At 41.2% G+C, this 24,504-nt stretch overlaps 2 protein-coding genes across 10 annotated transcripts in view; one reads left to right on the top strand and one right to left on the bottom strand.

Annotated features, from left to right (window-relative positions):
• Nucleotides 1-24,504, bottom strand: part of LOC125884454 (uncharacterized) — a 38,851-nt gene that overhangs the window by 11,248 nt on the left and 3,099 nt on the right. For 2 of the 9 annotated variants that reach the window (XM_049569423.1, XM_049569425.1), the window contains exons 1-2: nt 11,294-11,396; nt 7,458-7,513 (exon numbers count right to left, since the gene is read on the bottom strand). In XM_049569423.1, the coding sequence (XP_049425380.1) occupies nt 7,458-7,513; nt 11,294-11,310 (73 nt within the window). In that variant the 5' untranslated portion in view covers nt 11,311-11,396. Of the gene's footprint in view, nt 1-4,162; nt 6,550-6,828; nt 7,189-7,457; nt 7,514-11,293; nt 11,397-22,881; nt 23,061-23,329; nt 23,386-24,504 lie in introns of those variants that run through there. The other 7 variants (XR_007448701.1, XM_049569431.1, XM_049569429.1 and 4 more) reach the window with 7 other exon arrangements.
• LOC125884457 (uncharacterized) lies at nt 13,938-20,135 on the top strand. Its single transcript, XM_049569444.1, has 5 exons — nt 13,938-14,046; nt 16,156-16,291; nt 16,584-16,639; nt 16,887-17,234; nt 17,399-20,135. Exons 3-5 carry the CDS (start codon nt 16,591-16,593, stop codon nt 17,665-17,667), a joined length of 666 nt encoding a protein of 221 aa, XP_049425401.1. The 5' UTR covers nt 13,938-14,046; nt 16,156-16,291; nt 16,584-16,590; the 3' UTR covers nt 17,668-20,135.

Raw genomic sequence — 24,504 nt, forward strand, 5'->3', positions numbered from 1 at the left:
ATTGTATTCATTTTAGCTGGATGATGAGAACCGATTTTGACCATAATGGGAAGAGTATGTGTCTGTTGCACGTAACATGTTAAAGTATATGATCTCGTATAATAGAAGCATTAAGTTTCCTTTAAAATAAAGTAATTAGCCTATTTTACAACTAAGAAGACCGCCTTAGCAAACCCGCCCCCCTTTGGCCGGATAAGTGAGCTTGGCACATCTAAACAGCAAAAATACTCCATACTAATGTCACGCAGGCCCATAGCTCAGTGATTCCTGCATGTAATTTAAGTGTTAGCCGACAGTGAATCTTTGATAAGCATATTCAATATTCCTTTACTCTCTGATTGAAGATTGCAGATTGTTATTCACATCGCACGCCACTGACATTTTACTGACTTGCAGTCACAAACCCTTTTGGTACCGTTTCATCACATGTGATATGAAGCAGCCTCCTTCATTCATGGTTCTGATGATGTCGCTCATAATTAACACCCCGTCTCTTTCACATGAACGTGCTCATGACTGGATGGGAAAACCCAGAGTGGACTGAACTAGTTGATAACCAGCTTTGTATGAGACAGAGACCATCTTTTAATCCCCCTTACTGGTATTTGTGTTGATTTCACTATCAATGTTTTTCTTTTCTCCCAGCAGCTCCAGCCTCTGCTTATTTGCCCATTTGGTTTATTTTGACTTCATGTCTCTCTCTTTGTTTCAGTAACAAGTCTGTGTGTCCTATGCCTAATTTTCAAATCAATTTAAGGTTCTCGAAAAAGTAGTTCCTGTTGTGTAATTCTGAATGATGATGAAAAAAGGTGAATTATCAAAGATGTTCAAGTCAGGACTGACTCCTTATTATCAGGAGTTTCTCTTTACTCAACCAGTTAGGAGCTACTTGAAGCTTTAGGATGGATGTTGTGTGAATACGAGCCAGGAGTGCAGAAAATCCTAAAGTGTGAACCTGCAGCTCAGATAAACATGTTCCATGAGTCAATGTGCCTGCATATAAAGGAAAGACAAAACCCTGTCAACTGAGTTACACTGAGTTCAAACAGAGTGTAGGGCTCCTTATAATGACACACAACAGAAACTATTAAAGCTAAAGCTTTTTCTGTGGATCAGGTTTTAGGATGATCTGTCTTCAATCAATCACATGTCTGTTAAAGTCTTGTTGTTGAATTGTGTCTTTACTGAGAGAAGCCAGCACATTATTATCTGTTAACATCTTGTCTAATCCAGGCACTGATCTCAGTCCCCAAATACAACATCTTTACATCTGGATTCATTTAATATCAACTGAAATACAGAGACATATATTACCTTGTCTTCAGGCTCATACGGACCAAAGCGTTAGATGAGTGGACTCCATCAGTCAGCTAAAATGTGTCTGTGCGACTGTGGTTTGTAGTTCATCTCAGTTCCTGCTGTAGATGCAAAAAAGTCCTGATATGCTCTCTGCTTATTCAAATAAGAGCCATCTGCCAGCTGAACCTGTTTCCCAGTAACCGTTAACAGAAAATAATAAAAAGGCAGCTGCTGTTTTGGGGGGTGGAGTCAGTGGAGTCAGTGGAGCATGATCTTCTTTCTTGCAGGACATATGAGGGAGAAAGAAGAGTGATGATGGCAGGACTACAGAGGCCAGGATTAAGGACGTGCTTGTGAGTGGAGACCCTGTGGAGGGGAGACAGGTGATATTCAGGTGTCTGAGGATGTTTTCACACTTGGTCCTTTTCAGCCCTCTGAGCAGACTAAGCAGCACTCAGCATTTTTAGGCATCTGTGAACACTCCAAGAGAACTCCGACCCTTCTGAAGTGAACCATACTCGGACCACCTTGAGTATGGCTCTTTGCCCTTTGTATTTAGCCGTCTAGATCACAAGCTGTTGCACTGGGACGCTTGATAAGACAGACCAAACCACGTCGGCCTGTAACGGTTGCAAGGACGCAGGATGAGGATTAGTTTGATCCACAGAAGATACTGCACGTCTCCAGATGTGGAATGTAGAACACATCAAACAGCAACAGTCCACAGCACAGAAACACTAATGTTCAGCTCAAGATTTAAGTTAATCTGAAAGCGAGGCGCTTCATAACCTCAGTGCAGTGCCACATTAGAGTAAAAACAAAACTATGTCAGTATATATTATATGTGGTGTGAACAGAAAGAGGACTGACACCTCTTTCAAATGAACTGACAATGTGAACACACACAGAACTTAGTCCCTTTTCTGTTGGTCCACTTTTTGGTGAAGAGGAAGAAGATGACGAAGATGAAGAGTTATTGATGTTATTAATAATAAGGTCAAAATCAAAACAGCAGAGGTCGAGATACCCTTTCTTTTCTCTCTAATGTGGGTAATACTCTGTTATTTCCAGATCCTACATTTCCCATAATGCATCTTTTTATTAGTCCCCATCCATCCACCAGATGCCCTCAGTGTTTCCCACCAGTGCCCTGTCTCTTCCTCACCTGCTCACCTGTCCCCAGTGTCCCTAATCAGCCCCTTTCCCACAGCCAGTTGTCAGTGTTGTGCCTTTGCTCTTTGACCTGTTGCCTGTTCCTGACCTGCTCAGCCGTCGTGCCTCCTCTTGGATTTGCTTCTTCCTCACCATTACCTAGATAACTTCTCCTTCATCCCACCTTCTTGCCTATTACTGTCTGCATTAGAGTCCACCTCTGGGCTGTGACAGGTGGGGCTGGAGGAACCATGTGGAGCTGTATGAAGCTAACGTGACTTGATGGCTGAGGTGAGCATGCACAGGTTGTTTCACCTTTTTATTCTATGAAACTTGTTGTGCTGCTTTTCTCTGAAAGAGGCTGGACACTGGTGCATGTCGTCATGTCAAAGGTCAAAGTTCAGTCAGTGTGTAGGAGGTAAGGGAGGAAGTGCCTCCCATTGAAATGACCACACTTGGGTGAGACTGTGGCATTAAGGCCTGCTCACACCAGTGATGTAACAAACTCAATGCCAAACACTTTGTTCTGCTCTTGTTTCATGAATGAGACCCATTGTGTTTATAGGGCTTGATATCATCATCACAGAACTTGCAGGGTATGTTGAATAATAATGATGAACCATGTGTTGCGTTTGATTCAGTTGCCTTGAGAGAACTGTGACCTGGATAAATGAGAATATCCACAGGCAGAGTGCAAGTAGGTTAAGCTGACTCTCCTCCAGTAGATGGCAGTATGAGTACTTACATGTATGCCTGGTTTGTCTCTTTGTGAACTGTTGGCTTATTTTCCACGTTATTGATGCAGATGTATTTAATACTATTCATTTAATTTGATATTTGATGTTTATGGTTTATTTACAACCTAGTTATAGACAGCATGTATTTACTTTTTATTCAGAACCACACGTAGGCCTACGTGTATGGAAGAATGAGCATGTGTTGACAGTGGACACAATTGAGTGGATCAGGCTTCAGTTACCAGCCAGTCCCTGCACCACCTGTACACTGTACCTTCATCATTTACTCTCAGCTCAGAGTCAAAGCTGCATGTCCTTCTGTTCCAACTCTGCTGTTAGCAACTTACATCAGACATTTCTTGATGTAGGCTGTTTGGTCTAAAGAATGATTTACAGGAGTGCAGAAACAGGACACAGCCAATACAAAGGCACAATTTACTGACCCTCCACAGAAACTGTAGCAAAAGATGAATGAATGACGAGAGGTAATCATAGAAAGAGTGGCAGGATTAGTTTGAATTGTTCAGGCTTATATGTACCAGATTTATGAGCTGTGATACTTGAATATGTTGTGAACACTATTCATATGTACCACTGTTTGACTAATCAGCAAAGTGCTAATCCCAAGCTCCACATAGACCACCACTGTTTACAAGAAGAAAACATCTTACCTAAACTTTAACCGCCCTCTTCCAATTAGGACGTTTGTGCCGAATTTGAATAAAGTGTACTTGAGATATAGCATTCAAAATAATGATGATGATAAAGGATGATGATTATTTTGCATACACAATTACTGCCTGTATTTAAGAAAACCAGAAGTGGCATTAGATACCAAGTGTTTGTTGAATAAAGCATTGTGAACCTGAGAAGAGTAGTGGAATGGGTTTTAAGATAAGATAAGATAAGATAAGATCAGATTAGATACACCTTTACTGATCCCATAATTGAGAAATTCCAGTGTTACAGCAGTCAAGGAGAAGGAGTCAGATTAAAGATTTCAAATTTAAACTTAAAAAACTAGGCATGTACAAAAATACAAGAGACGGCGATAAATAACAATAACAATAATAATAATAATAAAAATAATAGGAAGTAGATAATAATGAGCAGCAGTGAGTGAAAATGAGCAGTGGATAAAGGGAGCACATTTAGTGCAAGTGATTGTATGTGCAAAAACAGCAGACAGCTGTGGTGTCCATAAAGTGTCCATGGTGCAGTCTACTGTGAGCAGTGCTGGTTATGCAGCCTGACAGCAGCAGCAGGAAGGACCTGCGATAGCGCTCCTTCACACACTTTGGGTCAATCTCCTCCTGCAGAAGATGGGAGTCATTAGTCCTCAGAGATGACAGCTTTGCTGTCATCTTCCTTTCTCCCACCACCTGCACAGAGTCCAGAGAGCATCCCAGGACAGAGCTGGCCTTCTTGATCAGCTTGTCCAGTCTCTTCCTATCTGCAGCCGAGACACTGCTGCCCCAGCAGACCAATCCGTAAAAGATGGCTGATGCCACCACAGTGTCAAAGAAGGTCTTCAGGAGCGCCCCCTGCACTCCAAAAGACCTGAGCCACCTCAGCAGGTAGAGTCTGCTTTGGCCTTTCTTGTATAGTATTGTGTATTTAAGAGGAGCGAAATAACCAAAAGCAATTTTTCCTACCTCCGTTCTAACAGTTGGGATATTAAGAGCCAGTGAGTTTTGTGCATGAGTGGGGTAGTTAAAAGATCGAAAACTCAGTAAGCTCGATAAATAGAGAGGAAGTTTTTTAAGCAATGCCTTATAAATAAACAATATACAGTGTTGCTCCCTTCTCAGAGCCAGGGAAGTCCAGCCTACATTCTGATAGAGTTGGCAGTGATGGGTCATGAACCCATTAAGTGGTTTAAGAATAGAGGGAGAAGCATGCATATAAATAATATCACCATAATCTAAAACCGATAAAAAGGTGGCAAGTACTAACTGCTTTCTACAGTGCTGAGGTAGACAGGATTTATTTCTATAAAACAATGCCAATAAAGGCATCAGCTTCTTTAAAGGTTCCGCAACATGTAAATTAAAAGACAATTTGTCATCAATCCAGAAACCCAAGTACTTATAACAGGAAACCCTTTCTAAGGGAGTCCCATCAGCAGTAGCAAGGCTGATCTTATTTAAAATGCTCAGTGCGTTTTTTTGTGAAAATCATGTACTTTGATTTTCTTGGATTTAAAACCAATTTAAGATCAGTCAGAGTTCTTTGGATACAACAGAAGTCATCTTGTAAGTTACTCAGAGCTAGTTCAACAGAGGGAGCAAGAGAATATATGACTGAATCATCAGCGTAAAGATGAATTGAGCTATTTTTGATACCACAATTAAAATCATTGATATGAATAGAAAATAACAGAGGTCCTAAAACAGAACCCTGTGGTACCCCTTTGTATATATTTAAAAATTCCGATATGAAACCATCACCAATCACAGCTTGGGATCTACCAGATAAATAATTCTCAACCCATTTACATGACTTGTAATCAAGCCCAATATTATGCAGACGCTCAAGAAGGATAGTATGGTCAACCGAGTCAAAGGCCTTAGAAAGGTCAATAAAAAGGGCAACACAATCAAGTTTACTGTCTAGTGCTTGAGCAATATCATTCACAACCTTAGCAGTTGCTGACACAGTGCTATGCCGGGGTCTAAAACCAGACTGATAGATGTTTAAAACTTCATGTTCAGATAAAAAAATCATTAATCTAAGACTTTACTCATGCTGTGTAGATGAGTCAGATGCACAATATTAATCTATATGTAATCAATCCCTGTTTCCATCGGTCCATTTTTTTGGTGTATTTATTTACTTATTAATTTGTATATTATAATACATTTTATATAGTGTATTTTTCCTCAGATGTTACCCTGGTATGTGCTCGCATAACGTTAATGTTATAGAATGGCTATTGTATTCTCTTGGCTTTAATTTTGAAAGGCCCATATTTACTTGGACTTCCGGAAGCTCACCTGTCTTACTTTTCTTCACATTCTTTTCAAGAGGAAAGATGAAAACAGGCATCGGAAGATACCACCGAAATATCAAACAGATTGGATGTGTTTCATTTTAAATAGCACAGCAACTGCAAGTGAAAGTGCAGTGTTTTGAGTTGTTGAGTTAGGGGCAGGGCTGCTGCTGGACATTCAGCATCTCAGCGTCCGTGGATGCATAGTTTTTTTCTTATCAGTAAATTTAGTAAAATGGACTATGACAGCACAGATGCAGACAACCAGTAGAGCTGCTGCCAGTCCCAGTCCAACGTAGAGGCCGATCCTTCCTCGACTCTCTGGTTGTGGACTCTCTGTTGGTCTCTGAGGTTTGGGCTCATCAGCAGCTGCTGACAGAAAATAAGATCAGCAGACTGACAGGGAGAAAACCTGTTTTAAGCCAGTAGAAAGACTAAATAAAATCCTAATCTGCATCACAGGTCACATATTAAAGATGTGAGGTTTTACTTCAAAGTCAGAAAAAGGTCTCTTAAAAGTACTTTAATGTTTCTGTAGAGTAACTGAATTAAATATTCAAACTAGAGCTAAAACATGAATAATCTTGATCTTTAATTTTCAAGTTCAAACAGAAGAACAGTCTCTGGTTCCAGTATTAATCAACTTACCAGTGACAGTGAGCCGACATGTAGCAGCGCTGCTGCCATAACGTGTGTCCACTTCACACATGTACAGTCCTGAGTCATCAGTCCTGAGTCTGGACACATGAAGTCTGAGTCGTCCCTCTCTGAGGACGTCTTTGTCACACTGGACTCGTCCTGTAAACTGTTCATCCTGAGACTCTGGGACCTCAACACCTCCATGTAGATGAAACAGGACTGATGGTCTGAGATCAGTTAACAGTTCACAGTAGATATAAAGGGAGTGGAGGGAGCTGCCAGGTTTGGTGGTGAACATCCACTCCAGTGTGATGTTGTGGTTCTCCTCTGCCTGATAGGAGGTCTGTGTCACATTGACTACAAATGTTCCTGTTGAGGAGACAGAGAGGGAAAGTGAGGAGCAGACAAAGTGACAACTTTAACATGTGAGCCTTTAAACTCCATCTATAGATGTTTGTGTGCAGAGTTTGACTGATTGACTGAATAACAGTGTGCTCTTATTTACAACAAAGCTGGAAGGCTGCAAAACTAAAGAGCTGAAAGATACCACAGGTAATACATGATAGCAAAAATCAACAGTCTGACAGTGTGTTTAGTCTTTAGTGTTTGTGGATAATAAAGTGAAGGTGTAAACTAACCACAGACACAGGAGGTCAGGTTGATGAGCAGCAGGATGATGCACATCATCTTCTCCCTGTGAGAGGAGACAGAGGTGAAGAGTCACAAACACATGACATCAAAGTTCACTTATTCCAGGTGACACAGAGACAATCTACAGTCTGTCTTTAGTCATCACAATACTCCTTTGTATTTATTATCCTGATTATCACACACAACTGATGGACACCAGGCATCAGCACTAAAAACTATGTCAACTACAACCACAGCAAAGCTTTTTCTTTTCCCTGAAGACACCTGAGATTTATCATTTAAATAACTTTCTTGCTGCAGTAATATCTTTCTTTTTTAAGATATTTTTTTGGCCTTTTTGCCTTTAGTGGACAGGACAGATAAGCTTGAAGGGGGAGAGAGAGAGGGGGGATGACATGCAGCGAAGGGCCACAGGCTGGATTCAAACCTGGGCCACTGCGGCAACAGCGTTGTATATGGGGCGCCTGCTCTACCACTAATCCACCGACACCCCATTGCAGTAATGTATTTCTGCCTCAAGATGGGGTCAGTGGTTGAACTGAATATGTGTTGACTCCAAGCATTGTAGACTGTGAGCCCCTCTAAAGCATATGTCATGCAAGAGTACCAATCCACCTTATTTTTCACAGAAACATGGAGGTAAAACAGAACGCAGCCAGCTTCCGTTTTTTTGTGCGACACTTCCGGTCCAGCACTCTTACCACTGTGTAAATGGGAATCGCCTTGTTGTTGACCTTGCTGAGTTTAGCTATATATATGTATATATCACATTTTTCACGTCACTATATCACCGTTTGGACTAATCTGATGTTTGTAAAGTCTAGAAACACAATGACTGAACAAACATTAGTATTTTCTCTGTGTGTAATTAATAACATGGTTATCGTAGATTAGCTGGGCTAACCGTTAGCTGTTAGCCGTAAGCTGTGTCTGTAATAACTCCCTAAACTCACAAAGTGGCCCGTGAAAAAAATATTTTCTCCAGCGGATGTCTTAGTTACAACATGATAGAGCTAACTGGAGTAGTTTCATGTCGTATCCGACAGCGGGAGGCTTTTAACGGATGACGATCCTGATGTTAGCTTTACTGGTAGTGTTAACGTTAGCTGTCCCTGTCAGCTGCAGCCACTGATGCTTTCTAGACATCGTGATTTCCCAAAACTGAATAAATACCACAGATAACAACACAAAACTGCTTTGCTAGCTCAATCATGTTGTAACGGCTGGATGGTTGATGCGTACATGCTGATTCAGGTGCTATCAGAGCCGATCCGCGCATCACTATGGCTTAATGATCAACTCAGTCAATTAAAACAACCTGTCCTGTGTTAGGAGTGTATGTCGCTGACAGAAAGAAAGAAAGAAAGAAAGAAAAGGGGAAAAAAGATAGAAAAGCAGCGTACACCTCACATATTTATTTCTCACAGTTGCGCACACATTTGGCTGGCATGCAGAAGCACTGTCTGTGTGTCGAGGGTGCGAGCCGCAGCTTCAGCTGCTCAGGTAGAGAAGCTGTGTAGCCCGGTGTGTTTTTTCGCTGATTGGGTTCTGCAGGTTCTCTGCTGGTACACTGGAGACGGGGATCAAGCAGTTTGTCTCACTCAGGATAGATTGTGCTTTTTTGGTTCATAGTTTTTGATTGACGTGCGATTTATTCGCGTTTAGAGGGAATAAATTTCCGTTATAACGGAAACGTGGGCACAGTTATCTATACAAAATACACAGACTAACTAATTAACTAACTAATTGACTAACACAAACAACTGAAAATTGAAAAAAAAAAAAATAGCTTGCACCGTTAGCTCCAGTAAGGGAAAGCATGAGGGAAAGTGGCTGACCGGAAGTCACGCACAAAAAAAACGGAAGTTGATCACTATTTACTTCCGTGTTTGAAAATAAGGTGGATAGAAACAAATGGATTGATAACAGTTATTTTGACATTCAAAGTGTGTCGACAGATTCATGTCATCAATTTGTATTCAGAAACATAAACGAAAATGTTCCACCTCATGGCAAAAACACATGGGACATGATGGAGGTACGACACGTCAGCCAGCGCATCTCCACAGCAGACCACAACCAATCAGCATGTGGTGGGGTGCTCCTTCAATGCAGTGTGTTTCAGGCATTTAGTGCTATTGAATGCAGCCTAGGCCTGCCTCCTCCCCAACCACACCCCTAATCAGTGCCAGATTATATAAGGCCCCTGGTGGCTCCTGTCCTCTTCCCTGTTGTGGCTGATTGTTAGCAGCTCTGATCCATTATCTGAGCACAGTGCATGTGGAAACCCTGCTGAGTGATTCTGTGTTAATGCCCTGTGTCAGAGGTGGTTCTTTTTATTTAGCTTTATAGTTGGTTTGCTTACGTTGTCCTTATTCAGCTGTTATATCAAACCAACTTAGTTTATTTGTTTGTAATTCTTTTTGTATGAGCTCTTTTCTTTCAGTAAAGCAAAGCACCACCTGTGTTGGGAGGCGAGGCACCTATGGTGAGGTCCCTGAACTTACTGCATGTGAGTAAAAGCAGTAGGACACGAGTGTAGATTGCACCGTTGGTTTGAGAATTAATGTTTTTTTCTCCCAGCAGCTTCGGTCCCTTCTTGCTCATTTTTGCAAAATTCAGCAAAACATTTGGTTTATATTGACTTCATGTCTCTGTCCTTGTTTCAGTAACGAGTCTGTTTGCAGCATTCCTAATGCAGTCAGGAACACTTATTTCCATTTGCAGGATTATATTTGGTGGTATGGCTTTGTTCTGGGGCCTCTTTGTCTTTCCTCAGGCCTACGCAGAAAGCCTAAGGTGAAGAGAGCACACATCCCTGCCCTTCCATGCGCCTACATAGAAGGCCTAAGGCAGAGAGCACACATCCCTGCCCTTCCATGCGCCTACATGGAAAGCCTAAGGCAGGGAGAGCAGCAGCAAAGACCCCCCAGTAACAGAACAGAGCAGCATCAATGATAAGTCAGACACAGCATGAAAAGGAGGAGCTGGGGTGGAGGCAGGTTGCAAAGCAGTTTGCAGAGGAAGCAGCAACAGTAGGCAGCCAGAGCAGTTTAAATATGGCGCCCTGAATGAAATTCACCAAGTGGTTGCATATAAAGGAATCATGTGATCTATCAGCTGACTCCCTTCATCAATCAGCTGCTCCATCAGTTGATTGGGCTGTTGATGTAGCTGGGATGTGAGCTGAGGTTGGCATCCTGTCCTGCCTGAACTAACACTGTGCTCAAGTTCTGAACTAAATTTAGGGTTCTGGAAAAAGTATTTCCTGGGGTGTAATTCCCCCAGATGGCGTTGTTGGTCCTCTTCTACTTCTTCCACTTGTTGCTCCCCTCGCCACAAACTGAAGCTGCTACACTGACCACATTAGCCACACCTGCCTGTGTGGGCGCTGTGCTGCCTGTGAAGAGTCCTGTCTCTGACTTCTCACAGACTGAGGACACAGTTTTAGTGCTAAAAGGTGAAACACCAAAAACATGTTACATGAGTCAATCTGCCAAGGAAAGAGAATGAAAGTGCAAATAAAGCTGTCAACTGAGTTACACTGAGTTCAAACAGAGTGTAGGGCTCCTTATAATGACACACAACAGAAACTATTAAAGCTAAAGCTTTTTCTGTGGATCAGGTTTTAGGATGATCTGTCTTCAATCAATCACATGTCTGTTAAAGTCTTGTTGTTGAATTGTGTCTTTCCTGAGAGAAGCCAGCACATTATTATCTGTTAACATCTTGTCTAATCCAGGCACTGATCTCAGTCCCCAAATACAACATCTTTACATCTGGATTCATTTAATATCAACTGAAATACAGAGACATATATTACCTTGTCTTCAGGCTCATACGGTCCAAAGCGTTAGATGAGTGGACTCCATCAGTCAGCTAAAATGTGTCTGTGTGACTGTGGTTTGGAGTTCCCCTCAGTTCCTGCTGCAGACACAGACCTGATACGCCCTCTGCTTATTTAAATAAGTTGTTTGTTTAAGTGAGCTCAGTGCCAACATGAGATCTTGTTCCCTAGTTACCTTTATCATAAAATCATGAACTGAGGACAGGTGCAGCTTTCAGAAGCAGCTTCTCTCCACCCACCACAGTGCATGATGGGAAACTCTCTGCTCTCCTCTAATCTAATGAAGTTTAATACAAACTTTTCTTTATGTTGAACTGTAAAGATGATTCTTCAGTATGCATTACCTTATGATCTATAAGGAATCATGTGGAGGTGGATCAATGACGTGTAATTTCAAAGCAAAACAGAGTAGTGGCTGTTACGTGTAAAATAATAAACACTGTGGATGTCTGTCAGAGAGATCTTATTGCTGCTGATGACATATGTCTGTATATCAGCCACCTGACTTGTTTTAACTTCCAGCTTATTACTCTCATCTCAGGTAAGTTCTATATCACCTTTTGTTTGTATATTTATGTATTTTGTTTATTATTTGCTATTTCTCAAAGTGTAACAAACTATTTTATTTTAGAAATGAGAGATAGAATGTGGGCTGTAAGTATTTCCTGTGCATGTGTGTATATTATGTGAGACAACAACATAAGAGAGACATTATAATCAGAAAACCAACAATATAAGAGCAGTTAAAGAGGCAGGCTCATAAACCTGTTCATAACTGTTAGGTGACTTTATCCTTTTGGGTTATTAAATAATCACCTCTGTAGGTGTGCGTTAAGCAGCATAAAAAAACACACAATGCATTTGGTCTTTGCAAAGGGAAATTATTCACATTTATTTGCCTATAGAGTGAGATCCTATCACATGTGAAGCCGCATTTACATATCAGGTCTGAATAAACAGACATAGAACTGTCCACTGGTGATTGGATCACCCAGGACTGATAACACCAGTGTAACCAGGCTTGATGACTGTTTAACTCTCTGTCAACATCTACAGGTGTTTATGTTATAAATTGTAAAAAGAGAACTTCCAGGAGACAGATGAAAGCATCATCAGATAGCATCTTTATGTAGGTCTTCATCCATCCACCAGATGCCCTCAGTGTTTCCCAGCAGTCCCCTGTCTCTTCCTCACCTGCTCACCTGTCCCCAGTGTCCCTAATCAGCCCCTTTCCCACAGCCAGTTGTCAGTGTTGTGCCTTTGCTCTTTGACCTGTTGCCTGTTCCTGACCTGCTCAGCTGTCGTGCCTCCTCTTGGATTTGCTTCTTCCTCACCATTACCTAGATAACTTCTCCTTCATCCCACCTTCTTGCCTATTACTGTCTGCATTAGAGTCCACCTCTGGGCTGTGACAGGTGGGGCTGGAGGAACCATGTGGAGCTGTATGAAGCTAACGTGACTTGATGGCTGAGGTGAGCATGCACAGGTTGTTTCACCTTTTTATTCTATGAAACTTGTTGTGCTGCTTTTCTCTGAAAGAGGCTGGACACTGGTGCATGTCGTCATGTCAAAGGTCAAAGTTCAGTCAGTGTGTAGGAGGTAAGGGAGGAAGTGCCTCCCATTGAAATGACCACACTTGGGTGAGACTGTGGCATTAAGGCCTGCTCACACCAGTGATGTAACAAACACATGTTGGTGGTGAAAATAAATACAGATGACATCACTGCATCAGTTGATTCTCTTGTGGAGGTGATGTCAACTAGAATACAATATTGGTGTTACATTCAACTTCTCTGAACTTTGACCCGTCAGTGTACACTGTTGACCAATAGTAACCTGTCTCCAGCCAACATGTGTATGTAGACCATTGTGGGTAGTAAATGGGCTGAAAAATGGGCCCCAAACTCAATCTGAAAGAGTGTTTCCATCTCCCACCTCACGTCTCTGATAATTAAATTTAACTAAAATAACATGCAGTTTGGGGCTGCGGTGTGTAAAGAGTGCAGAGGAGGAGTGTGTTGGTTTATTTTATTTATCCAGAGAGCAGTGTTTTCCAGTTTTGTGTCGAGTCGATTTAAATAACTCATTCACGTTTTTAAGAACCCGAATCTGAAGTTTAAATCTGCTAAATACCAACTAATTTAACTACATGCGTTACATTTCTAATCTCTGTCATGCTTAACTGTCATGTTTCAAAGACAGCTGTGTAATGTGAACGTAACAGAGCACAATGCGAAATAAGATTGTAATTTCTAATCATGATAAGCAACATTTCTGTGCAATATCTTATTTGCACAAACTCCACGAGCGGTCAGAAGCAAGTGGAGATTTATTTATTAATTTTTTTAAAAAAAAAAAAAGGGAAAAAAGAAAAAAGCTAGGGATTTTTTTACTAGGCTATTATAATCATTATTATTTTTATTATTACATTTTGAAATTATGTTACAGAATTATTAGAATTTTTAGGCACTCTTTCTCTTTCATTCTTGGAGCATTTCTTCTGTCGTTGTTCACTGCCTTCTCATGTTTTTAAAAGGAAATCAAGCCAATTTGCTCAGGTTTCAAAGGGTTAACTTTTTAACCACACCCCATTTTTTTTTTTTTTTTTTTGCTGCTCAAGGTAAACACTTCTGATCATGTGCAGCGATGCTGAGCTGAGAGAAACCGCGCCTTTGTTCAACTTACCGTTAAACGATTGACGTGACAGCTACTCGCTCCTCTTCAAACCTGTAAGCAACTAAAACATTTTGTATAAAGCATCGTTTGTGTTGTGTTAATTGTGTCCATCAGCTGTGCTTCATTCACTGTTGTTAGTTTGACTGGTGAACATGTGAATTCACTGTGACGCAGATAGAAAATCGATTCAAACAGACCCAAAGTTTCATCTTCTCTTCTTTATTCAACTCTTTTGATTTGAAGCTGTGAAACTTTCTTGTCAAGAAGAGTTTGGGTGGTTGTAAAATGAGCTGCTGTAGTTTCCTCACAGAGAGAGAGAGGAAGTTTTATAAAGTGTGCAACACAGGAATGCAGCAGTGTTTGAACTGCACCTTTGGTGCTTTGTGCAGATGCATCAGTGTCATCAATACATTGTTGTTTATCTGTATCAACACAGACTATTAAGGTGTTTATGGATCCTCAAACTGTGGCTCGAGACAACACTAAAGCTTTTCTACATTATCAGTGCAAATAAGCTGGAACATATTGTTTGGGAGAGGGACATCTGTTGTGTTGTGCTTGGCAGGCTGCCCCGCGACATGGCCACAGATATGCAGATGAAGATGGATGGAAGTTATGCAAGAGCATCTTCATTTTAAGGCTGTACAGCTTGCCTCAACGCGTAATGCACGAAATGCAGCCCAGTCATGACGGAAAGTTTAATTCATGTGATTTGAAAGTTTATTTCGAACATTTAAAAAAGAAAAGAAAGCAACAACAACAGACAATGAAAAGATTGTTCACAAAGGAGTGGAAAGAAGTCAAACTTTCATCCCACCCCTTCATAAGAAAGAAAATAGCACCATTAATTAGTGCCAACATTTTGTTTTGTTGGAGGAAATGATCCCTGTTAAAGATAATGGGCCTAACTGACAGCTTTGCTGCTGGAAATGTGGAAAGTAGCCTATCATGTCTACACTTCATGGTGTTTGAGGGATTTTCCTTTTTGTTTCTTAAAGAGGGACACTAGGTATATTTCTGCGCAGCTGTTAATTTCTAACACAGCTCAGTATCAGGATGATTTGATTCAGACTATCAGTTTGGTGTTGATATGATTTAATTGTGGCGTCAGCTTTAAGCTTTATTGTAGCATATATAACGTTATAAGAAGACCAATGCAATGATATTAGACGATAATTGTAATACACGCAATTCATCTGCGCAGCATTGATTTCATGGGATCCAAGGGTGTGATCAGTGTCAGATGTACAGGTACAGGTACTGTAGCTGCTTGAACCAGTGATGAGTCATTTAACCTACACATCATTTTATTTGCTGCCTTGTGTTGTCTTGATTTTTCCCTCTCTCCTCCTCTATTTCTTCTTTCCTCACCCGTTTCTTTTCTTCTCTATTATGTGATTTCATTGATGTTTTGACAGGGGAATTTCTTTGATAAGCTTTGAGTGGCTTCTAACCTCTCCGGCACTTTTCTTTTTTTAATCTTGTAAATGTTGTACTGTCTGTTTTTAACATTATGTGCAAATAAACTAATCTAAACTAAAACTAAACATTATTCATCCCGTTATGTGTTGCCACGCATGTTTCCTCCTCCTGCAGCTGCCACGGTGTTGGCCTTTTCTCTAATGTTGCTTTTCTCCTCCTCATATTTTAGGAGAATTAATCTCTGATCCTCACATGAGAAATACTTTTTTCCTCTCACTCTGAGGATGCTCAGTGACGCTCAGTGACGCTGCGCTTCTCTCATGATTGTGATTGGTCCGCTGCGTGCGGGTTCACAGCTCTTGATAAAGCAACCCTGGGTTGAGTTACCGAGTTGATATCCAGCGTCGTGATACCGATTATCCTGATTGCCATTGTTAGGGTTAGTCAACCCAGGATAGGTCTGGGTAACCCAGGATAGGTTGATCTCGCTTCGTGATACAGGCCCCTGGTTGATAACCAGCTTTGTGTTACCAGTTATCCAGACAGCCAATGTTAGTTAGTCAAACCAGATATCCTGGGTAAGGTGAACTGGCTTCGTAGTACAGGCCTCTGAATACCATCATATCAACACTGTTTGTACTGATGATGCAAACCAGTGAAATACATGAGGTGTCTTTGATGAAAGAATTTTTTAGAAAAATAAGTAAGAAATTGTGTAAACAATTGTTTTTCATTTCCAGCTCAGTGTCTGACTGATGAGATGCACCCAAGACGTATTCCAGCTGGAAAACCGTGTCTTCGCTTACTCATCCTCGTAGACTGAGGATGAGTTCATGGTTCCTGACAACAGCAAACAGACACCTGACACAGGAACAGGTAGGATGTTGTTACTGGGTAACTTACAGTTTATTCATTTTGATATGTTGCAGCCTTGTTTCCTCATTAATCTCCACTCAGCACCCCATAATGTAAATGGCATTGCACATTTATTAAAAAGAAAAATCATATTGACATAAAGGTATATGTTAATGTTTCACATGTGACCAGAAACAGTCCAGTGTTGTGATGACTGACTACAGACAGACTGTAGATTGTCTCTGTGTCACCTGGAATAAGTGAACTTTGATGTCATGTGTTTGTGACTCTTCACCTCTGTCTCCTCTCACAGGGAGAAGATGATGTGCATCATCCTGCTGCTCATCAACCTGACCTCCTGTGTCTGTGGTTAGTTTACACCTTCACTTTATCATCCACACTTTCAGGCTGTTTATTACTGTTATCACACATTACCTTTTTATATTGTAGTGTCTTTAGCACTGTCCACTCACCCAGCTCTGTTCTAAATAAGAGCACACTGTTATTCAGTCAGTCAAACTCTGCACACAAACATCTATAGATGGAGTTTAAAGGCTCACATGTTAAAGTTGTCACTTTGTCTGCTCCTCACTTTCCCTCTCTGTCTCCTCAACAGGAACATTTGTGGGGAACTCCTATCAGGCAGAGGAGAACCACAACATCACACTGGAGTGGATGTTCACAATCTTAATCATCACGCCCCTTAACTCTTTAACTATCTATTGTGAGATGGTAAATAATCTCAGAGCCTCAGTCCTGTTTCATCTACATGGAGGTGTTGAGGTCCCAGAGTCTCAGGATGAACAGTTTACAGGACGAGTCCAGTGTGACAAAGACGTCCTCAGAGAGGGACGACTCAGACTTCATGTGTCCAGACTCAGGACTGACGACTCAGGACTGTACATGTGTGAAGTGTTCACACATAATGATGTCAACTTCAGTGAACACTACCTCAGTGTCACTGGTAAGTTGATTCAGTATGAATTCCTTAACATGTTCAGTCCAGCAGCTTGTTGGGTGTGAAGGACAGTACACAGTCAACAATCTACGATCGTTACACTTTCCTCTTTTTTAGTGACATGTTTTTTCTTCATATGGATGAAACTGGTTTGTTTGATCTCTTCACAGCAGCGAGGGAGCGGCCCAAACCTGAGACACCAAACACAACAAGTGGACAGCAACCAAAGAGTCGAGGAAGGATCGGCCTCTACTTTGCACTGGGACTGACTCTAGCAGCTGCAGCTCTGCTGGGTCTACGTGTCTGTTTATTCAGACACTTTCTCTTTAGAGAAGAAGATTTCTACCCCAGTAGTGAATTTGAGAGTATTAACAGCTCAGCACATGGATCAGTGGAAACACTTTTTAACACAAATATTGCATTTAAACAAAACTGTTAGAACCAAATCAAATTCCTCGTCTAATATACATTTTTATACATTTACCTTTTGCACTTTAATCTCTGAGATCAACTTCTTCTTATATATATATTTATTAATCATGTTCTTGCAGAATGTAATGAAGCTTTCATGTTAACTAAAGACTCTTCTGATCTGCCTGTTCTGATGTGCTAGGACCACTGACATGATCAGATCATGCAAAAAGTGGCAGAGCGGGCTCAGAAGTATGACATCAAGTGATGGATATGTCCAAATTAAGCAAGAGTTTAAACTGGAGTGTTATCTGTTGCATGAAAACCAAAAGTACAGAAAGGCTGTTTGTAATGTTTTGAGTGAACAACCCCAGAATCCCTGAAGTCAGTGCACCTGCATCCACTGTGATGATAATCATGTGGGAGACGAGTATTATGTTTTGTTAGAGTGTCAGAATGTCAGCTTAATGACTTACAGAGAAAGGTATTTGCCGAAGTGTTATTTAAACGTACATCACAATCAGCTAAGCCAAGTTATCAGTAATCTAGGTGCTTTTCTCAAGAATGTCCTTCCTTTGTTTAAGTAGCGTTGGTTGTACTTCACCCACGCTGTGTGCCATTGTTCTGTTTTATCAGGGACCTCGGCCGAAGGCAGAGGACCCTATTGTTTCTGGTATGTTTATTCTTTCTCCCGCCGCCTCTTTGAGGCAGAATTTGACCTCCTAAACATACTCAAATCCTCACCAAAATTGGCACGCATGTCAGGACTGGCAAAAAATTTGATGAAATGTAAAAATGAACCCCTAAAGTGCCAAAATGGGCTCTGTAGCGCCACCTAGGCACACTAAAACGGCCACTGCGGCCGGTAGGAATGTCGCAGAAAGATCAAACCAGAACTGGCTTGTTTGTCTCATCAAGACCTACAAATCACACGCTGACACCCCTGTCCGAAATCCTGCTGTTAGTTTATCTGAGAGATTTGCTCTAAATGTTTCCATCAGTGCCACGTGACCTGTGATCTGATTATTTTGTCAAACACTGAAATGTTTCTTGTGTCTTTTGATACATCAGTTTAACAAATAAAGATGTTCAACTGGATGAAGTCACGACTGCTTTCAGGTTTTTTTCTAACTAAATGAAATTAATTTGAATTAAATTTTTAAATAATTTCCTTCTGTAGCACACCAAACATAATCAAGTAAGCCGTCTACAAGAGGGAATATTAACAAAAGTCAAAATCTTAAATTAAGAGTACCTGATATGGTCTGAAAAGGTATTCCCCTGATTGGATAGCCTTTTAAACTAGCCCGCCCACAGCCCACAGCCCACGGCCCACAGCCCACGGCCCACCTAGTGTAATTTATACTAGACCTGTGGAAACATTTGGCTGGGGTCTCTCGAAATGATTTCCACAAACGTCTGGCACAGTGCACGAGCAAGCACACACATGGCAGCCTTAATATATAATGGACAGTAGGCTTATGCTAGGTGTCTTTCCCTCTGCCAATGAAATGGCATCTCCGAACGTTATCTAAAGTGAACTTAAACTAGCCAAAGTTTAATTTGGGGTCGCAATTTGCCAGACTCCTTCCACCTCATTCTCATCTCCCCTTGCTGCTTCCCTGTCCCTGCCTCCTCTGTTCTGCTTTACTTGTCAACATGTGTGGGCTACTGTCCGCTGATACATTTGCACCACGGGCCGCAGCAGCTTACCTGACCTAGGCTTCATGTGCGTTCCATTCACTGAATATGCACAGACGCACCCAATACCTGCAAGTGCAACCTCTCCACTCTTTGATATGTAGCACCGGCCCTACTGCGTGGTTGAAGTAGGAAGAAGTTGTGTCCATGCTATTCTTCCTTGACACATCAGTCATAGCGTAGCCCTACGGACATTCAGTCATGAAAAAAATAGGCTTATATATGAAATTTGGCTGGGAATATTTACAGGGGCACAGCGCATTTTTACTGAAGCACGTGCCCCGGTGAAAAGTGTCTGGCGACGCGCCTGGTCCAAGGCAAGCCTGAGCCAGCCCTAACTATAAGCTTTATCAAAGAGGAAAGTCTTAAGTCTAGTCTTAAATGTGGAGACGGTGTCTGCCTCCCGGACCGTAACAGGAAGATGATTCCACAGGAGAGGAGCCTGATAGCTGAAGGCTCTGGCTCCTGATCTACTTTTGGAGACTTTAGGGACCACGAGTAGGGGAGACTGGGGATGGTTGTAACAACGGGATAGTTGTAACACTCTCAGTTTGGCCAATTAGAAACGAGCTGTGGTGACATCATCAAGATAGTCCATGCCCTTTTACAATTGGAGCTCAATGGTGAAGCCGCATGTCTCTGAGTCCATAATTGTCTGTTCTAGAGCCAGAAAACAGTTTTTCAGGTGAGAAACCAAACATTTTCATCGCAGTTGTTTTTTGCATAGTGTCCATTGTGTTGTATGTACAATTGTTTCACTTACATAGGTTCAAGTAGTAGTTTCTCTAGTTTAATTTGATGTGTTTCATTAGTGTTAGCTTTGAAGCTAAATGCTAAAAACGGTTAGCTCTTTCATGGCTGCTGGGCATGGGGAGGGTTGTAACTTTTCTTCAGTGTTTATTGTTCAACTGCTGTTCAAAATGCTGTTCAAACTTCAACCTCATTCAGGCTACAACGCACGTGTGCACACACACACACACACACACACACACACACACACACACACACACACACAGGTTAATACTTTATTATTCTTGATTTTATTTATTTTATGTTATATATTTTTATTTATTTTATTGTAATTATTTTTGTATTTATGTTATACATTTCTATTTGTTTTAATGTTATAATTATTGTATTCTTACAAGTTTATTGTTCCTTCTTTATTACTCATTAAAGTGCTTGAATACATTTAGCCTATTGTGAATCTTTTTTAAGCACAATAATTTCATTGTTACATCCATCCCCAGCTAGTGTTACAACTCACCCTGGTACTGGGGTACGTTGTAACAATATACCTCTTTGTATTTGACATTAATTTCCATAATCTGTGATGGTGTAGTAGAGGTCAGAGTTTGTGTTATTTATAGCAGACAAATATGGGTACCACGTATCAAAATTTAAGAGCTCTAAGAAAAAAACCCACTGAGTTACACTTGCTCGAACAAAAAGTGTTACAATCATCCCCGGTCTCCCCTAACCCTGCGTTCTCAGAGCGCAGTGTTCTGGTGGGATAATATGGCACTATGAGCTCTCTAAGATATGACGGAGCTTGACCATTTAGAGCTTTATAAGTTAACAGTAGGATTTTAAATTCAATTCTGGATTTTACAGGGAGCCAGTGCAGAGAAGCTAAAACAGGAGAGATATGATCTCGTTTCTTAGTTCCTGTTAGTACACGTGCTGCTGCATTCTGAATTAGCTGGAGAGTTTTTAAGGACTTACTAGAGCTACCTGATAATAGAGAGTTACAGTAATCCAGCCTAGAGGCAACAAAAGTGTGGACCAGTTTTTGCTGCATGCAGCAGTGGAAGAAGTGCTCACATCTTTTCACTCAGGTGAATGTAACAATGCCAGTACTCTGTTACAAGTCAAGTACTGCATTCAGATTTTCTACAACTGGCTACTCACTAGCTCACTACTGTTAAAATCATTGATGCATTGATGTGTTTGTTGCTGTCCTCAGGCCCAGGGGAACCTGGGCCAGTAGCAAACACAATGCTTGTGTGTCTGCATGTGTAAACAAAGAGGCAGGAAACTTGTGTGCTGCTCAGCTGCAGGATTTATTCTGCTTCCTTTACATACTGAACAAAATACATAATATGAATCAAGTGTCCTTCAAGTATCACAGAGGCTTCACAACCTTTGTCTCCCTTATACTGGGGTACATGTATGTGACACTGAGGAATATTAACACAACAGAGGCAGAAAAAATCAGCTTGTGTTCAACTGGGCTGCAGATTGTTTTGCTTGTAGCGTGCTTTAGGTTCCTCCCAACTAAATACACCCTCTAGTGACCTGTTCAGGTAGTAACAAATAAAGTACAATGAAAGTGCATTAACTTATTATTTTAGTCATGAACTGAACTGTACTTTAGTCCCAGTGACTTGTTAAACACATTTAATGAATGTCATTTTAAATAAAGTAAATACATTTTAACCCCTTACACTTACAGTACTATGTAGCTTAAAATAGAAATACTCAAGTACTGATCAACAGTTTCTCACTGTGATGTTTGTAAATACCTATATAATATATATCTATACTGTATATTCTTTTGTGTTGTTTAATCAGTGTTTCCATCACAGCTCTTTATTGAGTTGAAGTTTAAGTCCCAAAGAGCTGTGACGCTCTCACATGTTGCATCGTGGAAAAGAGTTTGATCTAAAATGTCATTGTTTTTATTAATTCTATTGTATTTACCACATTTGTTCTGACAGAAAAAAATATGATTTTCTCATAAATCTTTTCAAAAATAAATAAATGTAAACTTGCAGGAGCTGATGTGAGGACCTGGTGTGGCTGACAGAGGAGGAGGCTGTTTGGATGTTACAGCAGCAACATCAGTTTTTGGTCTGAAATTACTTTTGTCAGTATTGACCAACAACTGAAACACTGTGTGAATATAAACAATATTACTGTGCAGCTGATTGGACGTGTTTCATTTTAAATAGTACAGTAACTGCAACATGTCACCTGAGGAGAAATACCAGTCTCACTGATAAAACTGCAGTGTTTTGAGTTGTTGAGTTAGGGGCAGGGCTGCTGCTGGACATTCAGCGACTGCAGATGCACAGTGTTTTGTTCATCAGTAGGTAGTAAAACGGACTATGACAGCACAGAGAGTGATGCAGACAGTCAGTAGAGCTGCTGCTGGTGGTCCCAGTCCATCGTAGAGGCCGATCCCTCCCCCACTCTCTGTTGGTCTCTGAGGTTTGGGCTCATCAGCAGCTGCTGACAGAAAATAAGATCAGCAGACTGACAGGGAGAAAACCTGTTTTAAGCCAGTAGAAAGACTAAATCAAATCCTAATCTGCATCACAGGTCACATATTAAAGATGTGAGGTTTTACTTCAAAGTCAGAAAAAGGTCTCTTAAAAGTACTTTAATGTTTCTGTAGAGTAACTGAATTAAATATTCAAACTAGAGCTAAAACATGAATAATCTTGATCTTTAATTTTCAAGTTCAAACAGAAGAACAGTCTCTGAGGACGTCTTTGTCACACTGGACTCGTCCTGTAAACTGTTCATCTGTTAGGACCTCAACACCTCCATGTAGATGAAACAGACCTGAGGCTCTGAGATCAGTTAACAGTTCACAGTAGATATAAAGGGAGTGGAGGGAGCTGCCAGGTTTGGTGGTGAACATCCACTCCAGTGTGATGTTGTGGTTCTCCTCTGCCTGATAGGAGGTCTGTGTCACATTGACTACAAATGTTCCTGTTGAGGAGACAGAGAGGGAAAGTGAGGAGCAGACAAAGTGACAACTTTAACATGTGAGCCTTTAAACTCCATCTATAGATGTTTGTGTGCAGAGTTTGACTGATTGACTGAATAACAGTGTGCTCTTATTTAGAACAGAGCTGGAAGGCTGCAAAACTAAAGAGCTGAAAGATACCACAGGTAATACATGATAGCAAAAATCAACAGTCTGACAGTGTGTTTAGTCTTTAGTGTTTGTGGATAATAAAGTGAAGGTGTAAACTAACCACAGACACAGGAGGTCAGGTTGATGAGCAGCAGGATGATGCACATCATCTTCTCCCTGTGAGAGGAGACAGAGGTGAAGAGTCACAAACACATGACATCAAAGTTCACTTATTCCAGGTGACACAGAGACAATCTACAGTCTGTCTTTAGTCATCACAATACTCCTTTGTATTTATTATCCTGATCATCACACACAACTGATGGACACCAGGCATCAGCACTAAAAACTATGTCAACTACAACCACAGCAATGGAAAGCTTATTTGTTCTCCTGCACACATGGAGGCCTGACTTTTCAAAGAACAAAAGCTGCAGTCATATATTTCTGCCACAAGATGGCGCCAGTGGTTAAAGTCAATGAGTGCTCTCCTAGCAGCAGGTGAATGGGACTTGTTGGTGACTGAGGAGTCCTCTGGACTGTCTCTGAAAAGGTTTATACATGACACATTACTATTTTTACTGATAAAACACTAGTGGTTTGTTATGGCGAAGGGTTACACTTAAAATACAGCTAAGGATGAGTGGTTAAACATTTCAGTAATCAGAAGAAAAATGACGTACTGATGGAGGGCAGGGGTGATTCTAGGATCAGAGGTTTAGGGGTGCTGAGCAGCCAGAGAGCTGCCCGGCCAGGCAAGATAAATTTCACTGTTTTGTACATTTTAACTCAATTTCATTCCCACATTTGTGAAAGAAAAGCACAACACTTTTTGGGAAAGTCTTTGACTAAACCATCAAATCTGGCGCGGCAGTAGCTCAGTCCATAGGGACTTGTGTTGGGAACCGGAGGGTCGCTTCCTCGAGTCCCTGTCCGGACCAAAATATGGAGCATGGACTGGTGGCTGGAGAGGTGCCAGTTCACCTCCTGGGCACTGCCGAGGTGCCCTTGAGCAAGGCACCGAACCCCCCAACCGCTCGGGGCGCCTGACCAAAGGGCAGCCCCCTCACTCTGACATCACTCCACTTTGTGCATGTATAGGTCCTGTTTGTGCATGTGTGTGTCTTTCGGACCTGTGTGTAATTGACAAGCAAGAGTGAAAACATTGAATTTCCCCTCAAGGGATTAATAAAGTGAATAAACTTAAAAACTTAAACTTAAATCTGATAAAGGTTATTTAAATGCTGAGCCACAACAAAAGAGGAATGGATTGGAATCATAAAAGAAACAAATCGT

This window comes from Epinephelus fuscoguttatus, linkage group LG23 (genome assembly GCF_011397635.1).
Source record: "Epinephelus fuscoguttatus linkage group LG23, E.fuscoguttatus.final_Chr_v1".
NCBI classification, from domain to species: Eukaryota; Metazoa; Chordata; class Actinopteri; order Perciformes; family Serranidae; genus Epinephelus; species Epinephelus fuscoguttatus.